The sequence below is a fragment of the Aspergillus sclerotioniger genome (genome assembly GCF_003184525.1).
Source record: "Aspergillus sclerotioniger CBS 115572 chromosome Unknown BO94scaffold_40, whole genome shotgun sequence".
In the NCBI taxonomy this organism is placed as follows: Eukaryota; Fungi; Ascomycota; class Eurotiomycetes; order Eurotiales; family Aspergillaceae; genus Aspergillus; species Aspergillus sclerotioniger.
In genome coordinates this window covers 244258-265865 of record NW_020291030.1, presented here as the reverse complement: position 1 = coordinate 265865, position 21608 = coordinate 244258, and the positions used below count along the sequence as shown (strand labels likewise).

Here is a 21608-nt window from a genome sequence, read left to right as displayed (position 1 = left end):
AGTATAGGTGCGTAGAAAACACCATTAAAGTATAGGTATCTGTGAAGTCTGGGAGGTCTGCATCACCTAGATCAAAGTTAATAGCATTAAAAATGATTAGCTGAATATTCTGAATTCAATATAACTGTATATAAAGCTATATAAAGCATTGAATTATCATATAATCTGATTTCTTTGATGAAGAATGAAGATTTTGGACTGCTGTGTTGGCCGCCGTAGTGGCTGCTGTGGTGGCCAATAGTCATATGTTTAAGTACGCTAGTCAGAACTAAGTGGGTCCGCTAATTAATATCGTCACGATATTGTTGGCTTATGTAAGATGTTGACCGCTTTCCTCAAGGAGCGGGCGCTAAACCTAAAATGAAGAACGCCTACTAAGAATCGCGCTGCAGAAGTTCCCTACTGTATGGACATTGGACTGATGGATGCTTAGCGCTCCGGAGAGCAACTCGTCCCTTGCAGCCTCGGGCCCATTGGAAAATCCGGCTGCCTTTTCTGCTGGTCGGGTTGCAGTACCGTTGGGATCCAAACTAGTACCTCTTGAGGCGCACCTCCGGGTTCTTCAGGATTGAGGATCAGAGACCCTTTGCCGATCCGAGGAAATGGGGATAGCGTGGAAAAAATAGAGCTGGGTTGGGCGAGTTGGTTGGGTGGGATTCAGCCATAACCATGGATGCCGGGGAGGAGTCGAGCCTAAGTTTCCCCGTCCGAGCTCCTGCAGAGTTCACCTGCTTCCCAGTTCTTCCTCATTAGTACTCAAGAGTCGGCTCAAGCTCCGAGGTTCATCGAGAAATCCAATTTTGAGAGCCGTTCCTTCGACATCATAACCGCTTATTAAGAAGATCTAATAACTTTATGAGGTTAGAGACTGGAGGGAGTAACTAATCAAATCAAACTCAGCCCTCGAGTGGAAATCGAACCACTAAAGTGACATCTGAATCCGCCGGCAGTTGGCAGCCCTCCGTTAATTAAAAGCAGTGCACACAGACCACCGCGGTGGATGGCCACCCAGCGTGCAAGTTGGTGACCGTGAACCCACCTCGTCACCCGCGCAGCCCAATCATTCCGGCCTTGCCTACTGCAACTCAGGTACGCTGGGCCAGGACCACGGCCTGTCTGCCATACGTACGTAGGCGCCGGGCTTTGGCCTCCCAGGCTCCTGCAGATTCTGGTACACAGCCTGCGAGCCATGGGTTTTCTAGTGTGTTCGGCCGACTCTTATCGTCCCTCAAGATTCGATCGGGCGGGTTCCTAGCTGGATGGTGCCGGTCTCTATGCTGATCCCGGTTAATGCGACGGGGGCCTTCGCTGCTGCTGCCCAACTGCGCCCAGGGGAGGAGGGGAGGATGAACCCACCACAGGAAAGGGGGAAAGAATCAAGAAACGGGTTTTTTTTCTCTCAAAAAAAATAAAGAGAACAAAAGTAAAAAAAGAGTCAGGGATGACACTACCAACAGGGCTGGACGCAGAAGCAGACTAAGGAGTCTCAGCTAAGTACCTAGGCCCTTAGCGTCCAACCAGGGTGGACATGGCCGTCATACCTTACGCGGTGCATCCATGCAGACGGCCGGGGAGCAGCTCCCGGCCTGATGGTGACTGGTGACAGGACGTAATAAAGGAATTTTAGGCACACAACGACGGGCACGGCTGAAGAGGAAGGAGGGGAAGGGGAACCGATCTCAATCTTGGGTGTGGTTTTTGTAGTTTCCAGATTCATTTGGGTTGGATTTTGGGAATTGATGGATCTGGATTCTGGGCAATGTTGGTTATATCTAATATCGATGGTCCTCTTCATCCCATCTGCTGCTCCGTGATCAACTGCCACCATTCTTGGCATCAGCATCAACATCAGCATCATCACAATCACAATCCCCCTAATCACCATCTAGTTTGAAACCGTCGTCATTTCCTCTGTTAGTTTAGATAAAATCAAGTGCCAAAGAAAGAAGGAGAAAAAAAAAAAAGGAAAAAAAAAAACAAGAGCCGACTCAGGACCAAGCGATCGGCTGCATCCCTCAGAATCCAGCCTGGCCAACGTCTATCACGATCTACTACGAATCGGACATTGCCTTCCTTTGTTGGTAAGTACTAGAAGTACTAGGTACCTTCGACCGGTCGATGTAGCATCGCGTGCTGCATTTTTACTTTCCACCACCACCTCCTCCTTTAACCCCAGTTGTCCTGGTTATATTATTTTGACGAAATCCCTCCTTCCAGCAACGCCCTAACCTCCTCCATCCCCATCACGGGCCCGGAACCAACCAACCGGGACGAGGGCGCTGGACTGGAGAGTACCCGCCACAGTTGAACCAGCAGTTCGAGTCTCGACGGCCTCCATCCTTCACAAGTTCACACACACACCCCACGACGGTCCATGCCATCCGGCCACTAATCACTAACCGGCTTCTCCTTCGTCTGGGTCACAGCCACCAAGTGCTCCCGCAATTCGCAAAGTGGTGGTAGGACGGCCCATTATTCTCCTATCGCCGTGCCTTGACTCGACCGGATTACTTACTACTCTCCCACCACCACCACCACCCACCCACTCACTACTACTTACTTACTACGGGTTTGTTGCAAGGAAACTCAAAGAAAGAATATCTTCTGCTGGGGGGGGCTTCCAGAACAACGCAACCCTGGAAACCTTCCGCCGAGCTGTCACGCGTGGATCCTCGTCATTGTCCACCCACTTGAACCACTCCAGCGATCCCATCCCATTCTTAACCATCCATCCTCAGGGGCGGGGGACACCAAAGGAAAGCGGGCCACTTTCTGTCCCAGTCGTCGCAATCCAGAACTCCCCATACGGACTCGTTCGTCAAGGGAGGAAACGAAGGAGCAAGACAGACAAAAATAGGAGGCTATTATTGCATATTTGCATTATCACGTCGTGTTCCTGCAGCGCTTACGGAGTGCTCTAGTTAAATTTTTCTATAACATATCATCGCTGACAGCCGTCCGCTCGATTTCATCCATTGACCATCACTTTCTCTCTGTCTCTCTCTTCCACCCAAGGCTGTTGTTGGTCTGTTACTGTCCTTTACTACTGTACAACTCAAACCGCTCCTTCATTGTTCAATTTAAAGTTTGCGTCTTGGACTTTTTTTTTTTCCCTTAAACCTTCCCTTTTTTGCCTCATTTGTCTCTCAGCTGCCATCCGGAATTACCGCCCATTCTTTTTTCTTTGTATCCATCCCATCTCAGTGATCGCAGCGATCCCACCCGTCGTCGTCGTCTTGTCTCTGAACTCACGGTGTTACATACTGACGCCTGGACCGGGTGGCTGATACGGGCAGAAAGTGGATGATCGCTCTTGTCTGCTGTAGGCCATTCCCCGTACTTACGTCTTGCCTTGCCTCCGGCGGCTGATCTGGCGTTCCCGACCACCTGTGGGCGCGGCCTGGCTGGGTTAATTGATTTAAAGACGACTAAGAATGAAGGTACGTCCAAGCTGCTGAAACTGCACCAAACGCCCCTCGTTTCCCGCCCCTCGTTTATCTCGATTATCGTCGCTTGTCTTGTTCCGAGAACCGTCCCCGAAAAATTAGCCCTTGATGACTGTTTCTCTCCCGCCGTCTTATTGCCGCGCGCAATCTATCGGCCCTGGGCTAATCTCCAATACCACCAATTAATTAGGCCATTCGACGCTCTCTCAAAGGGGAGAAAGATCCCAAACCCCACCACCACAACCACCACCACCTTTCTATTACTCCCAAGTCCGCCATTGCCATTCTTCCGCCCAAGAAGGTGTGTTCCCTCTTTTCCTTTCTTTTATTTTCCCCTCACCTTCCTGCTTCTTTCGCATTATTCAATTCCCGTTCCTTCGTTCCATCTGTTGGCCCTTTGGGATCCTCGGGTGTTCCCTCCCCCTGTCTTACCCCTCCTTGTGTACATTCGCGTCCCAATAGTTTTGCTGTTGGTTGTAATTGATCTCCTGCGTGTCACTCGCCCTCGTTCGCCGGCGTTGGTCGGGCAGACCCTCCTTGGCAAACAGCTGTTGACCACATCCCTGTCCTGCGCGTAGGTTATCAAAGCGCTCTACGACTACCAACCGGAGCCCGGGAACTCGCAGGAACTCGCCTTCAGCAAGGGAGACTTCTTTCACGTTATCAGCAGGGAGGACGATTCGGACTGGTACGAAGCGTGCAATCCGCTTATCCCTAGTGCTAGGGGGTTGGTTCCAGTATCCTTCTTTGAAGTGATTGGCAAAAACGAGAGAAACAGCGCCGGATCGGTGGACCTTCATAAAAAGAAAGAGCCACACGACTCGGGCTTCTCCGATCGAGCTGCGTTCCCAGGTTCAGATTTCGCCAGCAACTTTTCCCGAAATAGCTATCAGCACAGGATGTCGGCGATGGGGAAGGGCGGTTCAAGCCCCATGGTCTATGGAATCGTCCAGTACGACTTCCAGGCCGAGCGACCGGACGAACTAGATGCCAAAGCCGGCGAAGCGATTATTGTCATTGCCCAATCGAACCAAGAATGGTTTGTCGCCAAACCAATCGGTCGCTTGGGCGGGCCAGGTCTCATCCCGGTCTCTTTCCTCGAACTGCGCGATATGCAGACGGGCCAAGCGGTCACAGATCCACTCGAGGCTGTGAGGCGCGCCGGCGTGCCGAAGGTGGAGGAATGGAAGAAGATGACGGCCGAATACAAGAACAGCAGCATCACCCTGGGCAAGATCGATTCCGCCGGTGGCTCATCGATGCAATCCGTCACGTCGAGCATGGACAAGATGTCCATCGGCCGCCAGAGCCAAATGAGCCAAAGCGGTCAATCCCAGGTGAGTTGCCGATGCTTCGATTCCCCCGCTTCAGAAATAGGGCCCCCGGTACTAACTTATCATGCGATAGGGCTACCACACCCGCAATGCCAGTAAAGGTTCTCTTGTGCAACAAGTTTCCCACCAGTCGCAGCAAAGCTACCAGCAACCCTTGATGGCGCCAATTGCCGCATCTATCCCCCGGTACTGCTTTGACAATGACAAATACTGGTACATCATCGAGGCCAAAATGGAGGACGGTCGCTGTTGGGAACTGTCGCGCTATTACCATGACTTCTATGATTTCCAGATCGCGCTGTTGACTCAGTTTGAGGAGGAAGCGGGCAACCGTGGCAAGGCGCGCACATTACCGTATATGCCGGGACCTGTCACCCATGTCACAGACGCCATCTCAAACGGTCGCCGACAGAACCTCGATGAGTACATCAAGAAGCTCCTGGCCATGCCTCCCCATATCTCCCGCTGCCAATTGGTCCGACAGCTATTCGCACCACGCGCGGGTGACTTTGAAATCGATCCGAACGCATTTGGTGAAGATGCGCGGTTCTCCGGTGGCTCGCACCACTCCTCGACACATGAGCCCCCTCGGAGCGTCTCCCGCCAGTCATCGCAGGCGCCCATCGCCGTCCACGCGGAGCGCAACTCGCACCAGCGCGGACAACCTTCCCTCTCGCTCTCGAATGGCGGGCCACCCCCGATGAATCGACAACCCAGCTCGATAACACAGGTGTCGACGACCTCGAGTAGCGGCGCCATGAAAGTCAAGGTCTTCTTCCAGGATGACCTCATTGCAATCCGGGTCCCCAGCGACATCAGCCTCCAGCAGCTCCGGGACAAACTCACGGACCGCCTGAAGATCCAGGATGAGATCGTGGTTCAGTACAAGGACGAACCGTCCGGGACGTACGTCGACTTGGCCACTGACAGTGACCTGGACACGGCAATCCAGCGAAACTCCAAACTCACCCTATATGTTGGACTTGCATAGAAGCGTGATCTTTTCCCCGTCTATATCCCGATAGATCTGTCTGTCATTTTATCTTTTTCTTTTGTTCAAATCGTGCGCCCGCGTCTGTCGAGGTGCACCGGGTGTACTGGTGTTATGGTTCCTTTTTCTGTTGTCTCTGGTCATCAGCCTCTGAGCGGTTGTTATTGAATCACGAGGTTGATGCGTTGACAAGAATGACATGCCTGAAATGTTTACGCCATCATGTACCCTTTTTTTTTGTTCCGATTCTGCATTCTCTGTCGCGTGGGCCATGGCTGATTGTTTTCCCTCCATACCCTTATTGTGTGATGCACTGTTGTCCTATGTACATAAGTCTTCTCCTGCATATATATATTCTCTGGACGTAGGCTTCGACGCCTACTGTTGACCACCTGCCTTCTCAATGCGTGCGTGCGTTGTATGGAGTACTTATGGAGTGCCGGAAGGAACTGGCCATTCATGTAACGACCAATTAATTACTTAGTCCGGCCCACTCGGCCAATGAGCGTTGTCGGCAATAGATCTGGAGGCCGATAAGTTGCCGTATTCCGAGTCACATGACGTCCATTGGAACGCCGCCCATGTGCTCGCTTCCTTTTCGCCGCGGAGTCATGCTTTTCCGGTACACTTCCGCGCTCACCAAGGGGCTGAATCCGCACCTAGGCACTTGCATTTGATCCGTTCAGTCAGCCGGTATATTCTTCACCGTGCGTGAACCCGTTGTGTGGTCCGGTGTTATCATCTGGTCTCCGATTCTTCACCGAGGGCTGCCGCACTTGATTGCCTCATCGGCCGAGTATTTGCCGCTGACCGAACAACCTCGGGTTTAAGCCTTCACGACCGTCGCAACGCACATTTGCACACATTTGCACACATTTTCACAGCAATCACATCCAGAGAGCTTCTGTCCAAGACATCTTCCATGAGCGGATCATCTGCAAGACTGTGTGCGGACTACCTGCCCGGTGCACTAAGGGCTCGGGGCCCTCTACTGCGTGCGGTTCCTCGGGGCACTCGCCAACCCAGCGTCAGGGAGTATAGACGGGGCAGTCATGGCGCAACCAACTCTCGCTATCGTCCATCGGTGACAGCACACGGTGTCCGAGTTTGCGGTCATACAAGTGTGAGATCTTCGCAGAACCAGTATGCGCGCTGCTTTGCGACAGCCGTTGAAGGGAAGAGCGTGGAGGAAGACGCTGCAGCTGGGCTGCAGGGCGGTCCGTTGGTGGAGTATGACCTCCGAGTCCAGCAGGGTCGGTTGCGCGATGATCCATATCAGAGACGTACGTTGCCCCTGCGAACCACCATCTATGGGCGAGAGGTCTTGCCTATATATGAGGGAGTCAATAGTTCCTACGGATGCTGACGAGCGTGAATCGCTATGAGCAGAGATCATCGGAAAACTACAAGACCTTTACGAGAGATTGAAATTCTACAACCCCCCGCCAGTGGTCCAGCCTAGTGTGGAATCGCTCGATGCAAAGCCCAAGTCGTTCTTCGGTTCGCTATTCGGACGCAGCAACGCAAAGCAGGAACTCACGATTCCCGAAACCCTCCCTCAGGGGCTATACATGTATGGTGATGTTGGATGCGGCAAGACCATGCTCATGGATCTATTCTACGAGACCCTCCCGCCCAATATCTCAACCAAGACGCGCATCCACTTTCACAACTTCATGCAGGATGTGCACAAGCGCATGCACGTTGTCAAGATGAAATACGGCAATGACTTCGATGCGCTGCCTCTGGTGGCGGCTGCTATCGCTGAGAAATCGAGTGTGCTGTGTTTCGATGAGTTCCAGTGTACGGATGTTGCAGACGCAATGATCCTCCGGAGGTATATACCCCTCTCCTCTCGCCTCACCCACTGCACTGCATCTGACGTGATCTCCAACACAGACTCCTCGAATCCCTCATGTCACATGGCGTGCTCCTTGTCACCACCTCCAACCGTCACCCCGACGACCTCTACAAGAACGGCATCCAGCGCGAATCCTTCATCCCCTGCATCAATCTCCTTAAGACCGCTCTTGACGTGATCAACCTGAACTCTCCCACCGATTACCGCAAGATCCCCCGTCCGCCAGCAGCGGTCTACCACCACCCGCTTGGCCCTGACGCCGACCGCCACGCCCAGAAATGGTTCGAATTCCTTGGCGACCCAATCAACGACCCTCCGCACCCAGCGACGCAGGAAGTCTGGGGTCGCAAGATTCAAGTGCCGCTCGCCAGCGGCAAGGCCGCGCAATTCACCTTCCAGCAGTTGATCGGAAGCGCCACGGGTGCCGCAGACTATTTGGAGCTAGTCCGGAATTACGAAGCATTCATCATCACCGACGTGCCGGGGATGAATCTGAACCAGAGAGATCTTGCGCGACGATTCATCACGTTCATCGATGCCGTTTATGAGAGCAGGGTATGCCCCTTTCCTGCACACCTTCAAAGAATTCTCCACTAACATCTCCATCCCCAAATGTAGGCCAAACTAGTCCTCACCACCGCTGTTCCCCTAACCAACCTCTTCCTCTCACCCGACGACGTCAAATCCACCCTCTCCGACGACGGCAGCGACCTCTCCGACGCGATGCGCATGATGATGGACGACCTCGGCCTATCAATGCAAGCGCTTAAGACCACCTCCATCTTCAGCGGCGACGAGGAGCGTTTCGCATTTGCGCGTGCGCTGTCCCGTCTCTCGGAGATGGGGAGCAAGATGTGGGTTGAGCGTGGCCTGGGAGTCGGTATGGACGTAAAAGAAGGAAAGAGCGAACATGATGCATATCTGAAGGCTAGGAGTCGGTGGAGCGAGGATAATATGTAGAGATGGAGTTCGATTATAAATAAGATGGAGTGCTAGAGTGGGGAGGTGTGGAGGGAACGAAAGGGAGGGGGTTGGTTATATGGCCGGGGTTGCGTACATTTGGAGTTTTCATTTGCATATATGCATCCACCCTACACATACACATATACATACACACTTCATAGAGCAAATAGATAGTATACATACTCACATATATTCTATCCTATTCGATTCATTTATTCAAAATCCCACTCAATACGTCCAATCCATTCCACCGAGGAGATAAGATACAACGAAAATCTTCCGATAGGAAATGATAGATTACACCCAATGACGTCACTTCCAGTCCCCGAGAACCACCCGAACTATCTTCACAGCACACACAGCACGCCAATCCAACAACAAGAATCGCCCATGTCAGGGACACCCCCAGGCGATCCACAACCAAGGTTCCAATGGCGATCATGTCACATTCTTTTTCGGGGATGTCATTGGCCGGATCCATACCTTCACAGTCAATGTATGCCCCATCGCTGACATCATGGACTCCCTGGCCCAAGTACCTGAGTGGATGATCGTGTTGCATCATTGTCAGGTCGAGACTGTTGCTGACCGGTCTTGGTGCAGTGAGTGCTTAGAAATCGGGGGGTGTCATTGGATTGTTGCCAGGTTATATATGGGAGGGTTGCTGTCTCTGGGTTTTCTGGAACTAGATAGCTTTTTTTTTTTTTTGAATCGTTGTGAAAGTGTGATTTGGATGATAATACTATATACGAATTAAATTTCATTATGGATGCTAAACAGGCTGACCTTGCTCGGGATACGGTTCAGGTCTCCGGGGCTCAGCCCATGACTACGGATTATGGGATTAAGATCTCGGATCCGGACCATTGGCTTCGCGTGGTTGATGGGCAGCATAATGGGCCTTCGTTGCTAGAGGATCCCATTGCGAGGGAGAAGGTATGGTTATGCTGTCTTTTCGAATGAAAATGATCGTTGAGCGGGCAAAATCACTGACTTGAGGTAGATTATGCGCTTCGACCACGAACGGATTCCCGAACGAGTCGTGCATGCCCGTGGCGCTGGAGCGTTCGGAACCTTCAAGCTCCATAAGGCTATCCCTGAGCTCTCCTCGGCTGGTGTTCTGACTGATACAGCTCGCGAAACACCTGTTTTTGTGCGATTTTCCACAGTCCAGGGTAGTCGAGGGAGCGCAGATACCGTTCGTGATGTTCGCGGGTTCGCTATCAAGATGTATACCTCTGAAGGCAACTGGGACATTGTTGGCAACAACATCCCTGTCTTCTTCATCCAAGATGCGATCAAATTCCCTGATGTCATTCATTCGGTCAAGCCAGAACCTCACAACGAAATTCCGCAGGGGCAGAGCGCTCACAATAACTTCTGGGACTTCCAATACATGCATTCGGAGACCACTCATATGCAACAATGGGTGCGTATTTGCGCTTGGCTTCCTCGATGCCTGGCTGACTTGTTGCTAGATCATGTCTGATCGCGCCATCCCTCGCTCGTACCGGATGATGCAAGGCTTTGGCGTCAATACATACTGCCTTGTCAATGCTCAGGGCCAGCGCCACTTTGTCAAGTTTATCTTCACCCCTGAGCTTGGTGTCCATTCCCTGGTTTGGGACGAAGCGCTGAAGATCGCAGGCCAGGATCCAGACTTCCACCGGAAGGACCTGATGGACGCCATCGAGGCAGGCCAATTCCCCCGGTGGAAGTTCGGGATTCAGGTGATCCCGGAAGAGAAGAAAAATGACTTTGAGTTCGACATCCAGGATGCTACTAAGATCTGGCCGGAGGAACTGGTACCCATCCAGTACATTGGACAACTAGAGCTCAACCGCAACGTGGACGAATACTTCCCGCAGACCGAGCAGGTGGCTTTCTGCACGAGCCATATTGTACCCGGGATCGATTTCTCGGACGATCCTCTCCTTGTCGGCCGCAATTTCTCCTACTTCGATACACAAATCTCCCGTCTCGGCCCCAACTGGCAAGAATTGCCAATAAACCGTCCCGTGTGCCCGTATATGAGTCTGGCCAACCGGGACGGTGCAATGAAACACCGCATCACAAAGGGCAAGGTGAACTATTGGCCCAACAGGTTTGACGCCAACCCCCCGACCTCACCAGAACAGGGTGGGTTTGCAACCTACCCTGAGAAGCAGCAGGGCGTGAAGGCTCGCGCGCTGTCGGACAAGTTTAAGGAGCATTTCAACCAGGCCCAACTGTTCTACAACTCCCTCAGCCCTATCGAAAAGCTGCACGTTTCCAAGGCATTCTCGTTTGAGCTGGACCATTGCGATGAAGAGATTGTATACAAGCGCCTTTCGGAGCGTCTGGCTATTGTTGACCTCGAGCTGGCGAAGACTGTCGCGAAGAACGTCGGAGGCGACACACCGACCAAGGCACCAAAGGACAACAATGGCAAAACCTCGAAGGGCCTTAGCCAACTCGAGTACCTTTCCAACAGCGCTCAAATTGCTACCCGTCGAGTTGCCATTCTCATCGCGGATGGTTTCGATCTCGACTCGTACAAGGGCATGAAGAGCGCTCTACAGAAGCAGAATGCGTTTGTCTTCACCATCGGCTCGCAGCGTCAAGGTGTCACCTCCGAGTCGGGCGAAAAAGTGGTGCCAGACCACCATTTCCCCGGCATGCGGTCCACTCTGTTCGATGCGACGTTCATCCCTGGAGGAAAGCATATTGCTGTGTTGGCGAAGAACGGTATTGCCAAGTTCTGGATCACCGAATCCTTTGCGCACCTCAAGCCCATTGCGGGTGTCAACGAAGCCGTGGACTTTATTCGGAAGCAAATCAACCTCGAAGCGATTAAGTATGCCTCGAGTGGCCAGGTGACGGAGAGTTACGGCGTGGTGACCGCTCATGGAACACCTTCGGATCTGCTGCACGCGTCGTCCAAAATTGGCCCGGAAAGTAAGGGATTCCTTGACCAGTTCATTTGGCAAATTTCCCGGCACCGAAACTGGCCGCGAGAATTGGAGGGTTTGGTGGACGAGATCGCTGCCTAAATGTGTGTTAGCAAACTGTCTGATATGAAATAATGATAGCATTTCTTTATGGGTTGTAAGCTTCGTCTGGAGAGTAAGGTACTCGACTCATAGTAACGAGCTACTAGTTGGTCCGTGGTTTAAATTAAAATGCCGGCCTTTGTACGTCAGCTGCATGTGATGTGTGACGGAGGTTGAAGGGACCTGGAAGGGAACCTTGGATGGTCGGGTAGGTGCCTGAGAGGAACCGGTTGGCCTGGTCTTCGCCAGTGGTTGTCGTCCGCGACTGTGTTCCGACAGGCCAGTTCGATGCGAGCTTCACATTCCAGCCACGACCGATTCGCATGCAAGGGGTAAAGAACCGGTACTCTCCCGCCAGGCCCAGAGTACTTCTACAGCAAAGGTCTCTGGAGTCTGGTCTCATTCTCATCTGAGACAGACTGGGATCATGGTGTTCAGAATCTCACGCGCCCAGCGCTTGATGGTGGTTGTTGGTATCTCCTCGCTCTTCTTCGTGGCTGAGATCTCAGGTTGACCCCCCTCCTCTTATTACTCGTCAGCCCCCCTCTCATTGCAAGCCTGGCTAATGCGACCGTGCGGTACCTAGTTGGTTTCTATACACATTCCCTTGCTTTGGTGGCCGATGCATTCCACTATGTATGTATAGTCCAATGATGCAAATGGCGGGTGCTGATGGGTTCAGTTGAATGACCTCGTCGGATTTATTGTCGCCCTAGTTGCTCTCAAGGTAGCCCACCACCCATTCCACAAAGACGAAGCAGCTATTCAGATCAGGCTCTAGGTATCCGAGGCAGATGACTCGCCCAAAGCCCTCTCTTTCGGGTGGCAACGAGCCCAGTTGCTGGGTGCCTTTTTCAACGGAGTCCTTCTCTTCGCCCTTGGGATTAGCATCTTTCTTCAGTCCATCGAGCGATTCATCGCGATCCAACGTTGGTGGCCGGTCCGCATGCCAGCTTCATCCGATTAACCTGCAACAGGCGTCGAAAACCCTAAGCTCATGTTCATAATGGGAGCCATCGGGCTGGTCCTCAATCTCGTCAGCGCCACGTTTCTCCACGGTAATCATTGGCGCAGCAGGTAACGAAGCACCCTCGGTAACGATTTACAGAACATCATCACCATGGACACAGTCATGACCACGGCTCCCTGCCTCCAGCGGAGCTCCCCATGTCGACAATCGATGCTCCGAGAGAAACAGAAAGACCGGAAAGCCCTGGGGTTAGTTCCTGGAGAGATCCCATAGCACGTGGTTGGCTGACTTCCATTTGTGCAGCACGACGACCACAAACACCTTGCGCACGGGGCTCGAACGGCTTCCAATGGACATGACTTGGGCATGCTGGGGGTCCTGATTCATGTCGTAGGCGATGCAGCCAACAACCTTGGGGTGATGGCCGCAGCCCTGGTCATCTGGCTCACCCACTATGCAGGCCGATTCTATGCAGACCCCGGCACAAGCATGGGAATAGCTGTGATGATCATGCTGTCTTCAGTCCCTCTCGGTATGTTCCATCATGCTGCCTGACTGATGGATACTAAGATCCGATCATAGTACGGCGATGTGGAATTATCTTACTAGAAAGCGCACCCAGTGGAGTCGATCTCGAGGATGTGAAGCATGATCTGGAAAAGGTAGCATGCACACGCTCAAATAATGCAGATGTTTCTATCATTGACTACTTGCAGATCCCGGGGGTTTTATCCATCCACGAACTACATATTTGGCGTCTCAACCAGCATAAGGCGCTCGCATCGGTGCATGTGATGGTGTCGGACTACTCGGTGCCGAATTTCTTGAGACTGACCAAGACGATCAACGAATGTTTCCATGCATATGGAATTCACTCTACCACGCTTCAGCCGGAGCTGGCACGACCGGAGACGATCACGGCGGACAGGCAGATCACCGAGATAGAGGAGTTGGGATTACCAAAGGAAGCTTCAGAGAAGTGCCAGGTGGTATGTGGGACATTATGCGAGGAATTGACATGTTGTGGATAGAAGAAGTTGAAAACGAAAACGAGCAGAGGGAAAGAGGGAGGATGATGAATGGGAAAGGAAAAAGGAGGAGGAGGAGAAGCAGAAGGCCGACGTCACGGGAGAGCGGGGTCAGATGATTCGGGCCATTATCTACTATCTATCTACTTACCATCCACTATCTACTATCTATCCTCCCTCTTGTTCCTCTCTCCCCTCTTCATCCACGTCCATCAGAATAAACATTCTCTTTGTTTCCGGTGCTGGCCCGAGCATCATCGTGAAGATTCCATGGTGCTTACTTGGTCCATCTCAGCGGAATAGATTCCGCTTGAAGAACTTGGCTGTGCTCTGGTTCATGTTGCATTGCTAGTAGACGAACCATTGACTGCCGCCAACAGCCGAGAACACGCGCCGGGGCCCTGGATAGGCAGGTGCTCGCGGACCCCGCGATAAGAACATCTCCACCCGAGGCCTCACTATCTCGGCCAGACACCAAGGCAAGTAGCAACTGATGCATATCACTTCGCTGCACCCTGTGATTGGACTGCATTCCGATTCCGAGATGTAGTGCATCCTTACAACAGGTATTAAACTGGACCCTCTCCCACCTTCTCATATCGCCTATCTACACTTCTTCCATTCATTGCTTTGCATTTTAGTGCTCGAAAGCCCCTGCACCATGTCACTCAATTGGGAGCTCCAGGCTCAGAAAGCCAAGGATATTCTACAAGACTCTATCCCCAAGCAATGGCTTCTCCCCGCACACAAGTTGCCCTCAGCCGATGAGAAGAATATGGAGGATTTCCCGCGCAAAAGCGGCCTTCTCTCAGAAAAAGAGCTCACTATCACCGACATGTCCGCCACTTCTCTGGTACTGGAAATGGGCGCAGGAAGGCTCACGGCGGAGGAGGTGGTAGTGGCATTCCTCAAACGATGTGTATTGGGTCACCAACTGGTAAGCCTGTTTTCAAGTATCTTGTCCAGGTTTCCTTCCGACTAATTCTTGTTATAAGCTCAACTTTGCCACAGAATTCCTGACGGACCGAGCCATCGCGCGAGCCAAGGATCTAGATGAATACTATCAGCGGACCGGAAAGTTAGTTGGGCCCTTGGTGAGACTCTACCAGTGGTGTTATGCAATACAAAGGCTAACAACTTGCAGCATGGGGTTCCGATTAGCGTGAAAGAGCATATTGGAATCAAAGGCCTCACATGTAACGCCGGCTATGTGGCATGGTATGATTACTCTCCGCCCTTAGATACAAAGTCAAAATAGAGACTGATGGTACTAGGGTGGATGACATCTCAACAGAGGACGCCCTCCTTCTGAAATGCCTCGAGAAGGCGGGCGCGGTCTTCCACGTTCGAACCAACCAACCGCAATCTCTCATGGTACCGCCTCTTCTTGCCTTGCATACATAAGCTCAATACGGCTAATCAACATAAGCACCTCTGCTGCAGCAACAACCTTACCGGAACAACACTGAACCCCTACAATCGTACCCTTAGTTCCGGTGGCTCCTCGGGTGGCGAGGGCGCCTCGACAGGCTTCAAGTGCGCTCCTCTAGGTATTGGGACAGACATCGGGGGCTCAATCCGAGCCCCTGCTGCATTCTGTGGCTCTTATGGATTCCGCCCAACAGCGCTTCGCAACCCCCTAACAGGTGCCAAGGCACCCGAGCCTGGCCATGAGGCTATCCGCGGTGTGATTGGACCTCTCGCCAGTCAGAGCGTGGAAGATCTGGATCTTTTCCAGCGAGCCGTCATTGACCAAGAGCCATGGGATATCGACACGTCCCTGGCCCCAGTCCCCTGGAAGAGGGTCAACCCCACTAAAGATATGACCGTCGCGATCATGTGGGATGACGGGTAAGCCAAAGACAGCCCAGACACACAGAATAGCAATTGACTGATAACAGTTACGTCCGCCCTCATCCCCCCGTAACCCGGGCCCTAAAGCACGCCAAAGCCAAGCTCCAAGCAGCCGGCCTCAACGTTATTGATTGGGATCCTTACAAGCACGAGCATGGTTGGGATATCATTGTAGGTTTCATCCACATACTAATGCTGCATACCCACTCTAACCAAATAAAAACAGTCCTCGATGTACTTCCCGGACGGAGCACTCAGCCAACGCACCCTCATAGACAAAACCGGAGAGCCAACCCTCCCCCTGACTGCCTGGGCCTTTGCCTATAGCAGCCCCAACCCTCTCACAGTCGCCGAAGCCTGGGAGCTCAACGTCCAGCGCGACATATACAGAGACGAATACCACGCACTAATGAAATCACGCGGTGTGGATTTCATTCTCTGTCCTGCATACGCGGGCGTCGCCTCCGTGCTAGGCGAATCCCACTACTGGAACTACACTGCTATCTGGAACATCCTGGACCAGCCGGCCGTCGTGTTCCCCTCCGGCCTGAGCGTGGATCTACAGTTGGACCAGATTTCTGGCGAGGATAAAACATATACGCCTCGGGGTGAGGTGGACGACCGCGAGTGGAGTAAATATACCGGTCCCGAACGGTATGAAGGCGCACCAATTGGACTACAATTAGTCGGCAAGCATTTCAAGGACGAGGAGACCCTGGCCGCAGGTGCCCTGGTCAGCGGGATCCTGAATGACGAAACAGAGCAGACCAGGTCAATGCTCTGATAGCCCCATAGTTGTACAGTTCAGTCAACATGAAGCAAATCCGGTATCATTGATCATATACAATCCATTATATCCATCCACCCATCCATCAATTATCATGAAACATAAATACATACATGAGAATCCCGTTCATCGATCCATTAAGTCGTGAAAATTCCATCAGAAAGGGGGAAAGAAACCAAGAAAGAAAAACACCAAAAAGTCAAGAGATGTGAGAGATATGATCAAATCATCACTTCCTCCAAAACATCGCTTTACCCAACTGTCTCTTCATCGTCCACTTCGTCTCCGAAAATTTATCTTTCATACTCACACCACCGCCATACCGGAGCGCCGTGCTATTATGCCCACTGACCGCGCTTGAGGTAGCACTCATGTTGGCGAGATTACCGGCGTCGAATTTGCCCTTTCCTTCGACGATCTTCTGCACGACGAGTAGCACGGCGTACGTGGTTGACCCGATCACACGGATCAGGGCTAGGACCACCACGGACCAGAGGATAATGGCGAGGTAGATGTTGGTGCCGCCGGAGTCAGGGCCGTATATTTCGGAGATGGCCATAGCCAGGACAACGTTAGCGACCATCCAGATGGACACCATGTAGGTACGCACGGCGCGATAGTAGTCTTCTTGCATTTGGCTCTCAGTGATAGGTGTCTCGGGTACCTCGACACGATCACGGAGGTTGCGGAGCGCGGCGTCGTATCCACTGTCAATGTCGAGTTGCTCGGAGGGCATTTCGACTTCGACGGTGGTTCCGTTGATCACTCGCGCGGCACCGAGATCCATGTTGAGAACGTTATCTCCCTTGGTACCCCAGGACACGTCATGAGTGTTACAGAATGCGTACACTTGCAGGGTACAGATGTAACTGGGGAGCAGGATGAAGTAGGCTGCAGAGGAGGTGAACATGTGCCACGGGTCGAGGTAGAGGAACGAGGCGAAGAAGTAGAGACCGACGGTGGAGAGCAGCGACATGACGATGTTTATGAATAGTCCATTGCTCACTGTTAATGACGAATCACCACCGGCTCTGGCGATGAGTTCGATCACAACCAGATAAACTGTGCAGAAAATAGTGTAGAACATGACGATTGAGAACACAATGATTCCGGAAAGGTATAGCTTTTTGGCACTGCAAGAGTTGGATTAGCTTGATTCACCCGCATCACGACATGGAAAACTCACCCTTGTGGTCGATTACCCATTGAAATGATGAACTGTAGACACATGACCAAAACACAGGCATATCTCAATATAATGAAGATATATTTGCCTATATTGTGGCCAAAGGGATCTATTTTTTCGTCGGTGAGTGAACCAGCTATGAAATAGAATACGAGATAGAAATTTGCCTGATAGTGGTGAGAAGGTAAGCAGACGTTTCCGGCATGGCAATAGCTGGATGGACCTACCAAGCCAAAGTACGTGAAGATCAGTTGCATGAACTGATAGAAGCCCTCAATTTGAAGGAGGATCTTCCGAGCCAGTGAATGGTCCGTTTTCCAGAGCTGCTTTGCATTGACAATCGAATACACGGCTGCAAAGAAGGCACCATTCAACCACCGTCGTCTCTGCGAGATGAACTCAGGAATCGAGTCTAGCGATCATATTAGCGGCCTGGACCATCGGCAGGGCTAGCGTCATAATTACCTGGAACGTCGGTTTCACCAACAGCACTCTTCACAAACTTCAAAACCCATCTTTCTTCCCTCTTGGCGACCAGCTCCCAACAGAGAATACGATCCTCTGCCAGGTACATGTTGGCGGTGAACACGTCGGCATCTTGTCCGTGTAGCGTTTCTCCCTTGAAGTACTGGTTGAGGGGCCCGTTGCCCTCAGCGTCGTTCTGCAGAGCGAAGAACCGATACGCACTGAGCGCTCCAGGAAGCACCGTGATATAGCCGAAGACCGATTCCAACGGCTTGTCCAAGATGTTGGACATCTTATATTCGAAGTTCTGACTGGCAACCAGCGGGTTTAGGAGACCGAGCATTCCCTTTCCTTTACCGGCCTTGATTTCACCCGCCGCCCCCGCCACGTTGGAATTCCGATCGAATGCTTTCCAGAGGTGGTACAGTGCGGTGGGCGCAGGCTTGGTACCGACATCGAGCAGGATGCAAATGTTCGGCTGTAGCGCTCGACCAAAAGCGTTGAAGAACCAACGATGCGAGTTCAACTTCTTTTTGTTATGTTCCTTCAGACAAAAGATGACCTGGCATGGCATGATACCCTTCTCGGCACCCTTGAACTTCAGGTCTGGATCAAGCGACACCTGTGTCGTGTACTCATAGACGTGCGCGTTGACCTGTTTCTGGTTGACAACGTTCTTGGCGATGCCTTCCTGGTAGACGCCCAGGGCTGCCAAAGCATTCAGGGTCCGGGGGTGGACCTTCTTGCGACCATCGGCGATGATGCAGACCACGATCTTTTTCCAACCATTCTTACCCCACGTACGCGATTTGGATCGCGAGCAGAAGTGGGTGATATTCTGCATGACACCATGCATAGTCCGGGTGAAGCCGATCTCATCCTCGTTATACATTGTAATACAGATGAATAATTCCGTCTCGCGCATGGTAGTGCCGATCTGCTGGCGCAGCTTATAGCCTCGCTGGGTAAAGTCGTCAGGGTCACAGGTCACCGCCGTATATCGCATATGGGTAAATTCGCGGTCATCTCGTCGAGGCAGGAAGGAGTGCAGAATAGTTGGGATCTTGCACTCCAAGATCAGTTCACCGTTAATCAGTTGGACTTCTTTCCTTGACATCTGGGCTTCGCGAACACCTCGACGGCTCTGCTTTTCCGGGGCTGGGCCATAATGCATGTTAGGGTCGACCATCTCATCGGTTTCATCCAGACCATCGTCCAGGCCATCGTCCAAATCGATCTTCGACATTGCATCCTTCTCGTCGATGATTGTAGATTCGCTCATGAAAGATTGCATGCTGGCTCGGTTATCATGTCTGGGGTCAATTGTCCGGCCGCCACCACCGAATACATCTGCTTCATTGATAGGAATGCTAGCATCCTGTCCCCCTGGGACCGAAAACAGCGGTGCCGGCGGCAGCGGTCGTCTAGGGCTGCCCCCGTATCTTGAACTGGGGGTGCCCGGCCGTGGACTGCCGTTGAGATCCGCGCGTTCATACTGCGAGCTTGCGACAGACGGGGGTGCTGGGGGTCTGGCCCAGTTTCCTACACGATTCGGTGACCAAGGTCGTGCGGGAGAACCTGGGCGGGAAGTATAGTGTGGGACATCTACCGTTGATGCTGCTGGCGGGGGGATCGTTGGTACGTTTCCTAGACTCGACATGGGCCGTGAAGGAGACTCGCTCGGGTCATAGTGGAAGTATCGTTCGCGTTCACTTCTGCGGTTTTGAGCACGCGAATTAGTCTCTCGTTTCATAACAAACATCTCGTAAATCATCGTGAAAGGGATTGCGTCGGATGTCCGTAGACATCCGATATGCAAACAGGAGTATGGCAAACACAGGACAGGCAAGCGACGTATGCTATGTGTTTACAGCACCGGAACTGCCTGAGAGCTCCCAGTTGGGAGACCTGAGCTTTCCCGGACCGAGGTTTTAATGGCATCGACAATGTCAACAAGGGGGGGAGGTATGGAGTCCCACGCCGTATGGCAGATGCCGCACGGGATCATTGGTATGCCAGAGGTCACAACAGAACTTGATAAGATGGAATGGGCCATTACTTACCTGCCATCATCGGTATAAGGATCCCCATAGTGATACTCCGAGGCCGGTCCCGTCTCCGCGCTTAAATCACTCTCCACAGTCGTGCTGGTGGGAAGCAGCCGCATTGTGGCCCCATTAAGGCGAGATGGTGCCGGAGGAGAGTCATAGACCGCCTCTCCATAAGTATCGTATGCCGGTGGCTCCTCCTCCTGGTTGTGTGCCGACACATACATGCGCGACGAATTGTTCATGGTTGTCTGGTATCCGCTCAATTGTTCATAGTATCCGATGATGAAACGTAATGGTGATACAAGACGTTCTCTGGGGTATTTGGTTGGTCCTAGTGAGGGCAGCTGAAAGACGATCTCAGCCTAAAGCACTGCGATTGCCTGGGTCTTCCGATTTCCTAGAGGCAAGTTCTAGATAGTCATTAGTCTATCCGCTCTGCTGCTGCATTGTGTCATGGGGAATGTAACTCACTATCAAGAAGAGCAACGGGTTGTCCGGTAGCAGTACCGTAAACAAACCAAATATGCTTGGAGATCTGTCGGAATGTATAGGGAAAACGATCGATAAAGGATGCAGCACGTCAGTGCAGGGAACCTCGGTTGCGAAACTCAAACTTGGTGGTAAACAAAGGTTACGATCAACCACACCAACATCAACACGTAAAACTAGATGAAGAATGGGTCGGGCAGAGTTTCGCCTCAGTGTCTTCTTATGAAATCACCTTGGATACGGGCGCCTAAAAGCCGTCGTAATCACTGCGCTGACGAACGGCGCAGCGTGGAGTGGTTATCACCCGGGCAACCGAAGCTTGGAGGAGCGGGCGGGGGCGACCATCCTTGCAGCTGAGAGACACCACGGCCGGGGACTCGATTTCATTGATCGCAGCAGTGATTGTCAGTGGTCGAATCCAAATGGTTCCTGGGAGTTGTTCCTGTTCCTTACGTTTGGTTTCTGGTCGTGTCTCCGTTTCCCGTCCATTTCCGGCCCATTTCCGTGGGCCCGACGCCGCCCATCTTTTTCAGGCACCATTTTGCTTTGCCATGTGAGGATGACTGTACCTGTAAATAGATAGTCGATATTCCACAGTCATCAAGTAGATATATAGTATATTCTACATTTTACACCCATGTCAGTAACAATACCACTGCACCAAAAAGCCTCTGTCATGACACAGGGTGGTATTCTGGGATTATGACAACCTGCCGCAATATTCCACAGCCCACTCATGAGCATACTGGCTGATTCCATCGGCCTTGAAAAAAAAACATACATAAGAGGGTTAGTTGGTCTTGAGTTGTATGCCAACCAAGATAACTGTTTCTGCTAAATGTTGACATGCAAGGACTAGCCAGTGCCCAGCTGAGTGAGTTGTGTGACCGCATAGACTAATGTTTGTCTTAGCGATGCTTTATGCTTTGCGGGTAGGATGGATGTCTTTTTGGAAACTATAACCGTCTTATCTTAGTTAAAATACAATACATCACACAGAGCCAATGCACTAGCAGATAGGGTATGTGTTTTGCGAAGAACACTTGTTGCATTTGAACTACCATGTCAACACCTCTTCCATCATATGTGGCACTTGGATTTATTATTGGTGTGCACATTGCATGTGCTTAGTCTGGTCATGATTCATACTG

General features: G+C 52.0%; 6 protein-coding genes across 6 annotated transcripts; 5 read left to right on the top strand and 1 right to left on the bottom strand.

Moving 5' to 3' along the window:
• Positions 1 to 3081: 3081 nt before the first annotated feature.
• Positions 3082 to 5795, top strand: BO94DRAFT_293630 (phosphatidylinositol-3-phosphate-binding protein BEM1). Its single transcript, XM_025606699.1, has 4 exons — positions 3082 to 3440; positions 3637 to 3747; positions 4025 to 4783; positions 4854 to 5795. Exons 1-4 carry the CDS (start codon positions 3435 to 3437, stop codon positions 5769 to 5771), a joined length of 1794 nt encoding a protein of 597 aa, XP_025462568.1. The 5' UTR covers positions 3082 to 3434; the 3' UTR covers positions 5772 to 5795.
• A 613-nt stretch (positions 5796 to 6408) lies between these two features.
• BO94DRAFT_539946 (AFG1 family ATPase) lies at positions 6409 to 8771 on the top strand. Its single transcript, XM_025612805.1, has 4 exons — positions 6409 to 7054; positions 7161 to 7608; positions 7671 to 8187; positions 8251 to 8771. The coding sequence occupies exons 1-4, from the start codon at positions 6694 to 6696 to the stop codon at positions 8590 to 8592; spliced, it is 1668 nt and encodes a 555-aa protein (XP_025462567.1). The 5' UTR covers positions 6409 to 6693; the 3' UTR covers positions 8593 to 8771.
• Positions 8772 to 9360: 589 nt separating this feature from the next.
• Positions 9361 to 11627, top strand: BO94DRAFT_550766 (catalase-domain-containing protein; the record flags this gene model as incomplete). The annotated part of the gene is made up of 3 exons (XM_025613507.1): positions 9361 to 9531; positions 9599 to 10024; positions 10074 to 11627. The coding sequence occupies 3 exons, from the start codon at positions 9361 to 9363 to the stop codon at positions 11625 to 11627; spliced, it is 2151 nt and encodes a 716-aa protein (XP_025462566.1).
• A 319-nt stretch (positions 11628 to 11946) lies between these two features.
• On the top strand, positions 11947 to 13816 carry BO94DRAFT_569654 (putative di-, tri-valent inorganic cation transporter). Its single transcript, XM_025614746.1, has 8 exons — positions 11947 to 12136; positions 12214 to 12263; positions 12310 to 12354; positions 12409 to 12556; positions 12605 to 12685; positions 12992 to 13129; positions 13180 to 13259; positions 13314 to 13816. The coding sequence occupies exons 1-8, from the start codon at positions 12055 to 12057 to the stop codon at positions 13626 to 13628; spliced, it is 939 nt and encodes a 312-aa protein (XP_025462565.1). The 5' UTR covers positions 11947 to 12054; the 3' UTR covers positions 13629 to 13816.
• Positions 13817 to 14286: 470 nt separating this feature from the next.
• BO94DRAFT_477460 (amidase) lies at positions 14287 to 16263 on the top strand (the record flags this gene model as incomplete). The annotated part of the gene is made up of 7 exons (XM_025608642.1): positions 14287 to 14562; positions 14621 to 14719; positions 14770 to 14843; positions 14900 to 14999; positions 15055 to 15476; positions 15527 to 15650; positions 15706 to 16263. The coding sequence occupies 7 exons, from the start codon at positions 14287 to 14289 to the stop codon at positions 16261 to 16263; spliced, it is 1653 nt and encodes a 550-aa protein (XP_025462564.1).
• Positions 16264 to 16379: 116 nt separating this feature from the next.
• chsB (chitin synthase class II) lies at positions 16380 to 20588 on the bottom strand. The gene is made up of 6 exons (XM_025606698.1): positions 20440 to 20588; positions 19981 to 20378; positions 17918 to 19632; positions 17680 to 17864; positions 17453 to 17619; positions 16380 to 17399 (listed from the first exon to the last, which is right to left on the bottom strand). Exons 2-6 carry the CDS (start codon positions 20208 to 20210, stop codon positions 16496 to 16498), a joined length of 3201 nt encoding a protein of 1066 aa, XP_025462563.1. The 5' UTR covers positions 20211 to 20378; positions 20440 to 20588; the 3' UTR covers positions 16380 to 16495.
• Between the last annotated feature and the right edge of the window lie 1020 nt (positions 20589 to 21608).

What these genes read in the sequence shown, in the direction of transcription:
- BO94DRAFT_293630 (XM_025606699.1), top strand. An exon ending in CCATTCTTCCGCCCAAGAAG is followed by an intron (nt 3,748 to 4,024) that starts GTGTGTTCCCTC and finishes TCCTGCGCGTAG; the next exon opens with GTTATCAAAGCGCTCTACGA. An exon ending in GCCAAAGCGGTCAATCCCAG is followed by an intron (nt 4,784 to 4,853) that starts GTGAGTTGCCGA and finishes ATCATGCGATAG; the next exon opens with GGCTACCACACCCGCAATGC.
- BO94DRAFT_539946 (XM_025612805.1), top strand. Translation starts at nt 6,694, where the DNA reads ATGAGCGGATCATCTGCAAGACTGTGTGCGGACTACCTGCCCGGTGCA. An exon ending in CGATGATCCATATCAGAGAC is followed by an intron (nt 7,055 to 7,160) that starts GTACGTTGCCCC and finishes CGCTATGAGCAG; the next exon opens with AGATCATCGGAAAACTACAA. An exon ending in GACGCAATGATCCTCCGGAG is followed by an intron (nt 7,609 to 7,670) that starts GTATATACCCCT and finishes TCTCCAACACAG; the next exon opens with ACTCCTCGAATCCCTCATGT.
- chsB (XM_025606698.1), bottom strand. Translation starts at nt 20,210, where the DNA reads ATGAACAATTCGTCGCGCATGTATGTGTCGGCACACAACCAGGAGGAG. An exon ending in TCTTCACGTACTTTGGCTTG is followed by an intron (nt 17,620 to 17,679) that starts GTAGGTCCATCC and finishes CACCACTATCAG; the next exon opens with GCAAATTTCTATCTCGTATT. An exon ending in ATGGGTAATCGACCACAAGG is followed by an intron (nt 17,400 to 17,452) that starts GTGAGTTTTCCA and finishes CAACTCTTGCAG; the next exon opens with TGCCAAAAAGCTATACCTTT.
- BO94DRAFT_569654 (XM_025614746.1), top strand. Translation starts at nt 12,055, where the DNA reads ATGGTGTTCAGAATCTCACGCGCCCAGCGCTTGATGGTGGTTGTTGGT. An exon ending in TCGCCCTAGTTGCTCTCAAG is followed by an intron (nt 12,355 to 12,408) that starts GTAGCCCACCAC and finishes ATCAGGCTCTAG; the next exon opens with GTATCCGAGGCAGATGACTC. An exon ending in GCTGTCTTCAGTCCCTCTCG is followed by an intron (nt 13,130 to 13,179) that starts GTATGTTCCATC and finishes ATCCGATCATAG; the next exon opens with TACGGCGATGTGGAATTATC.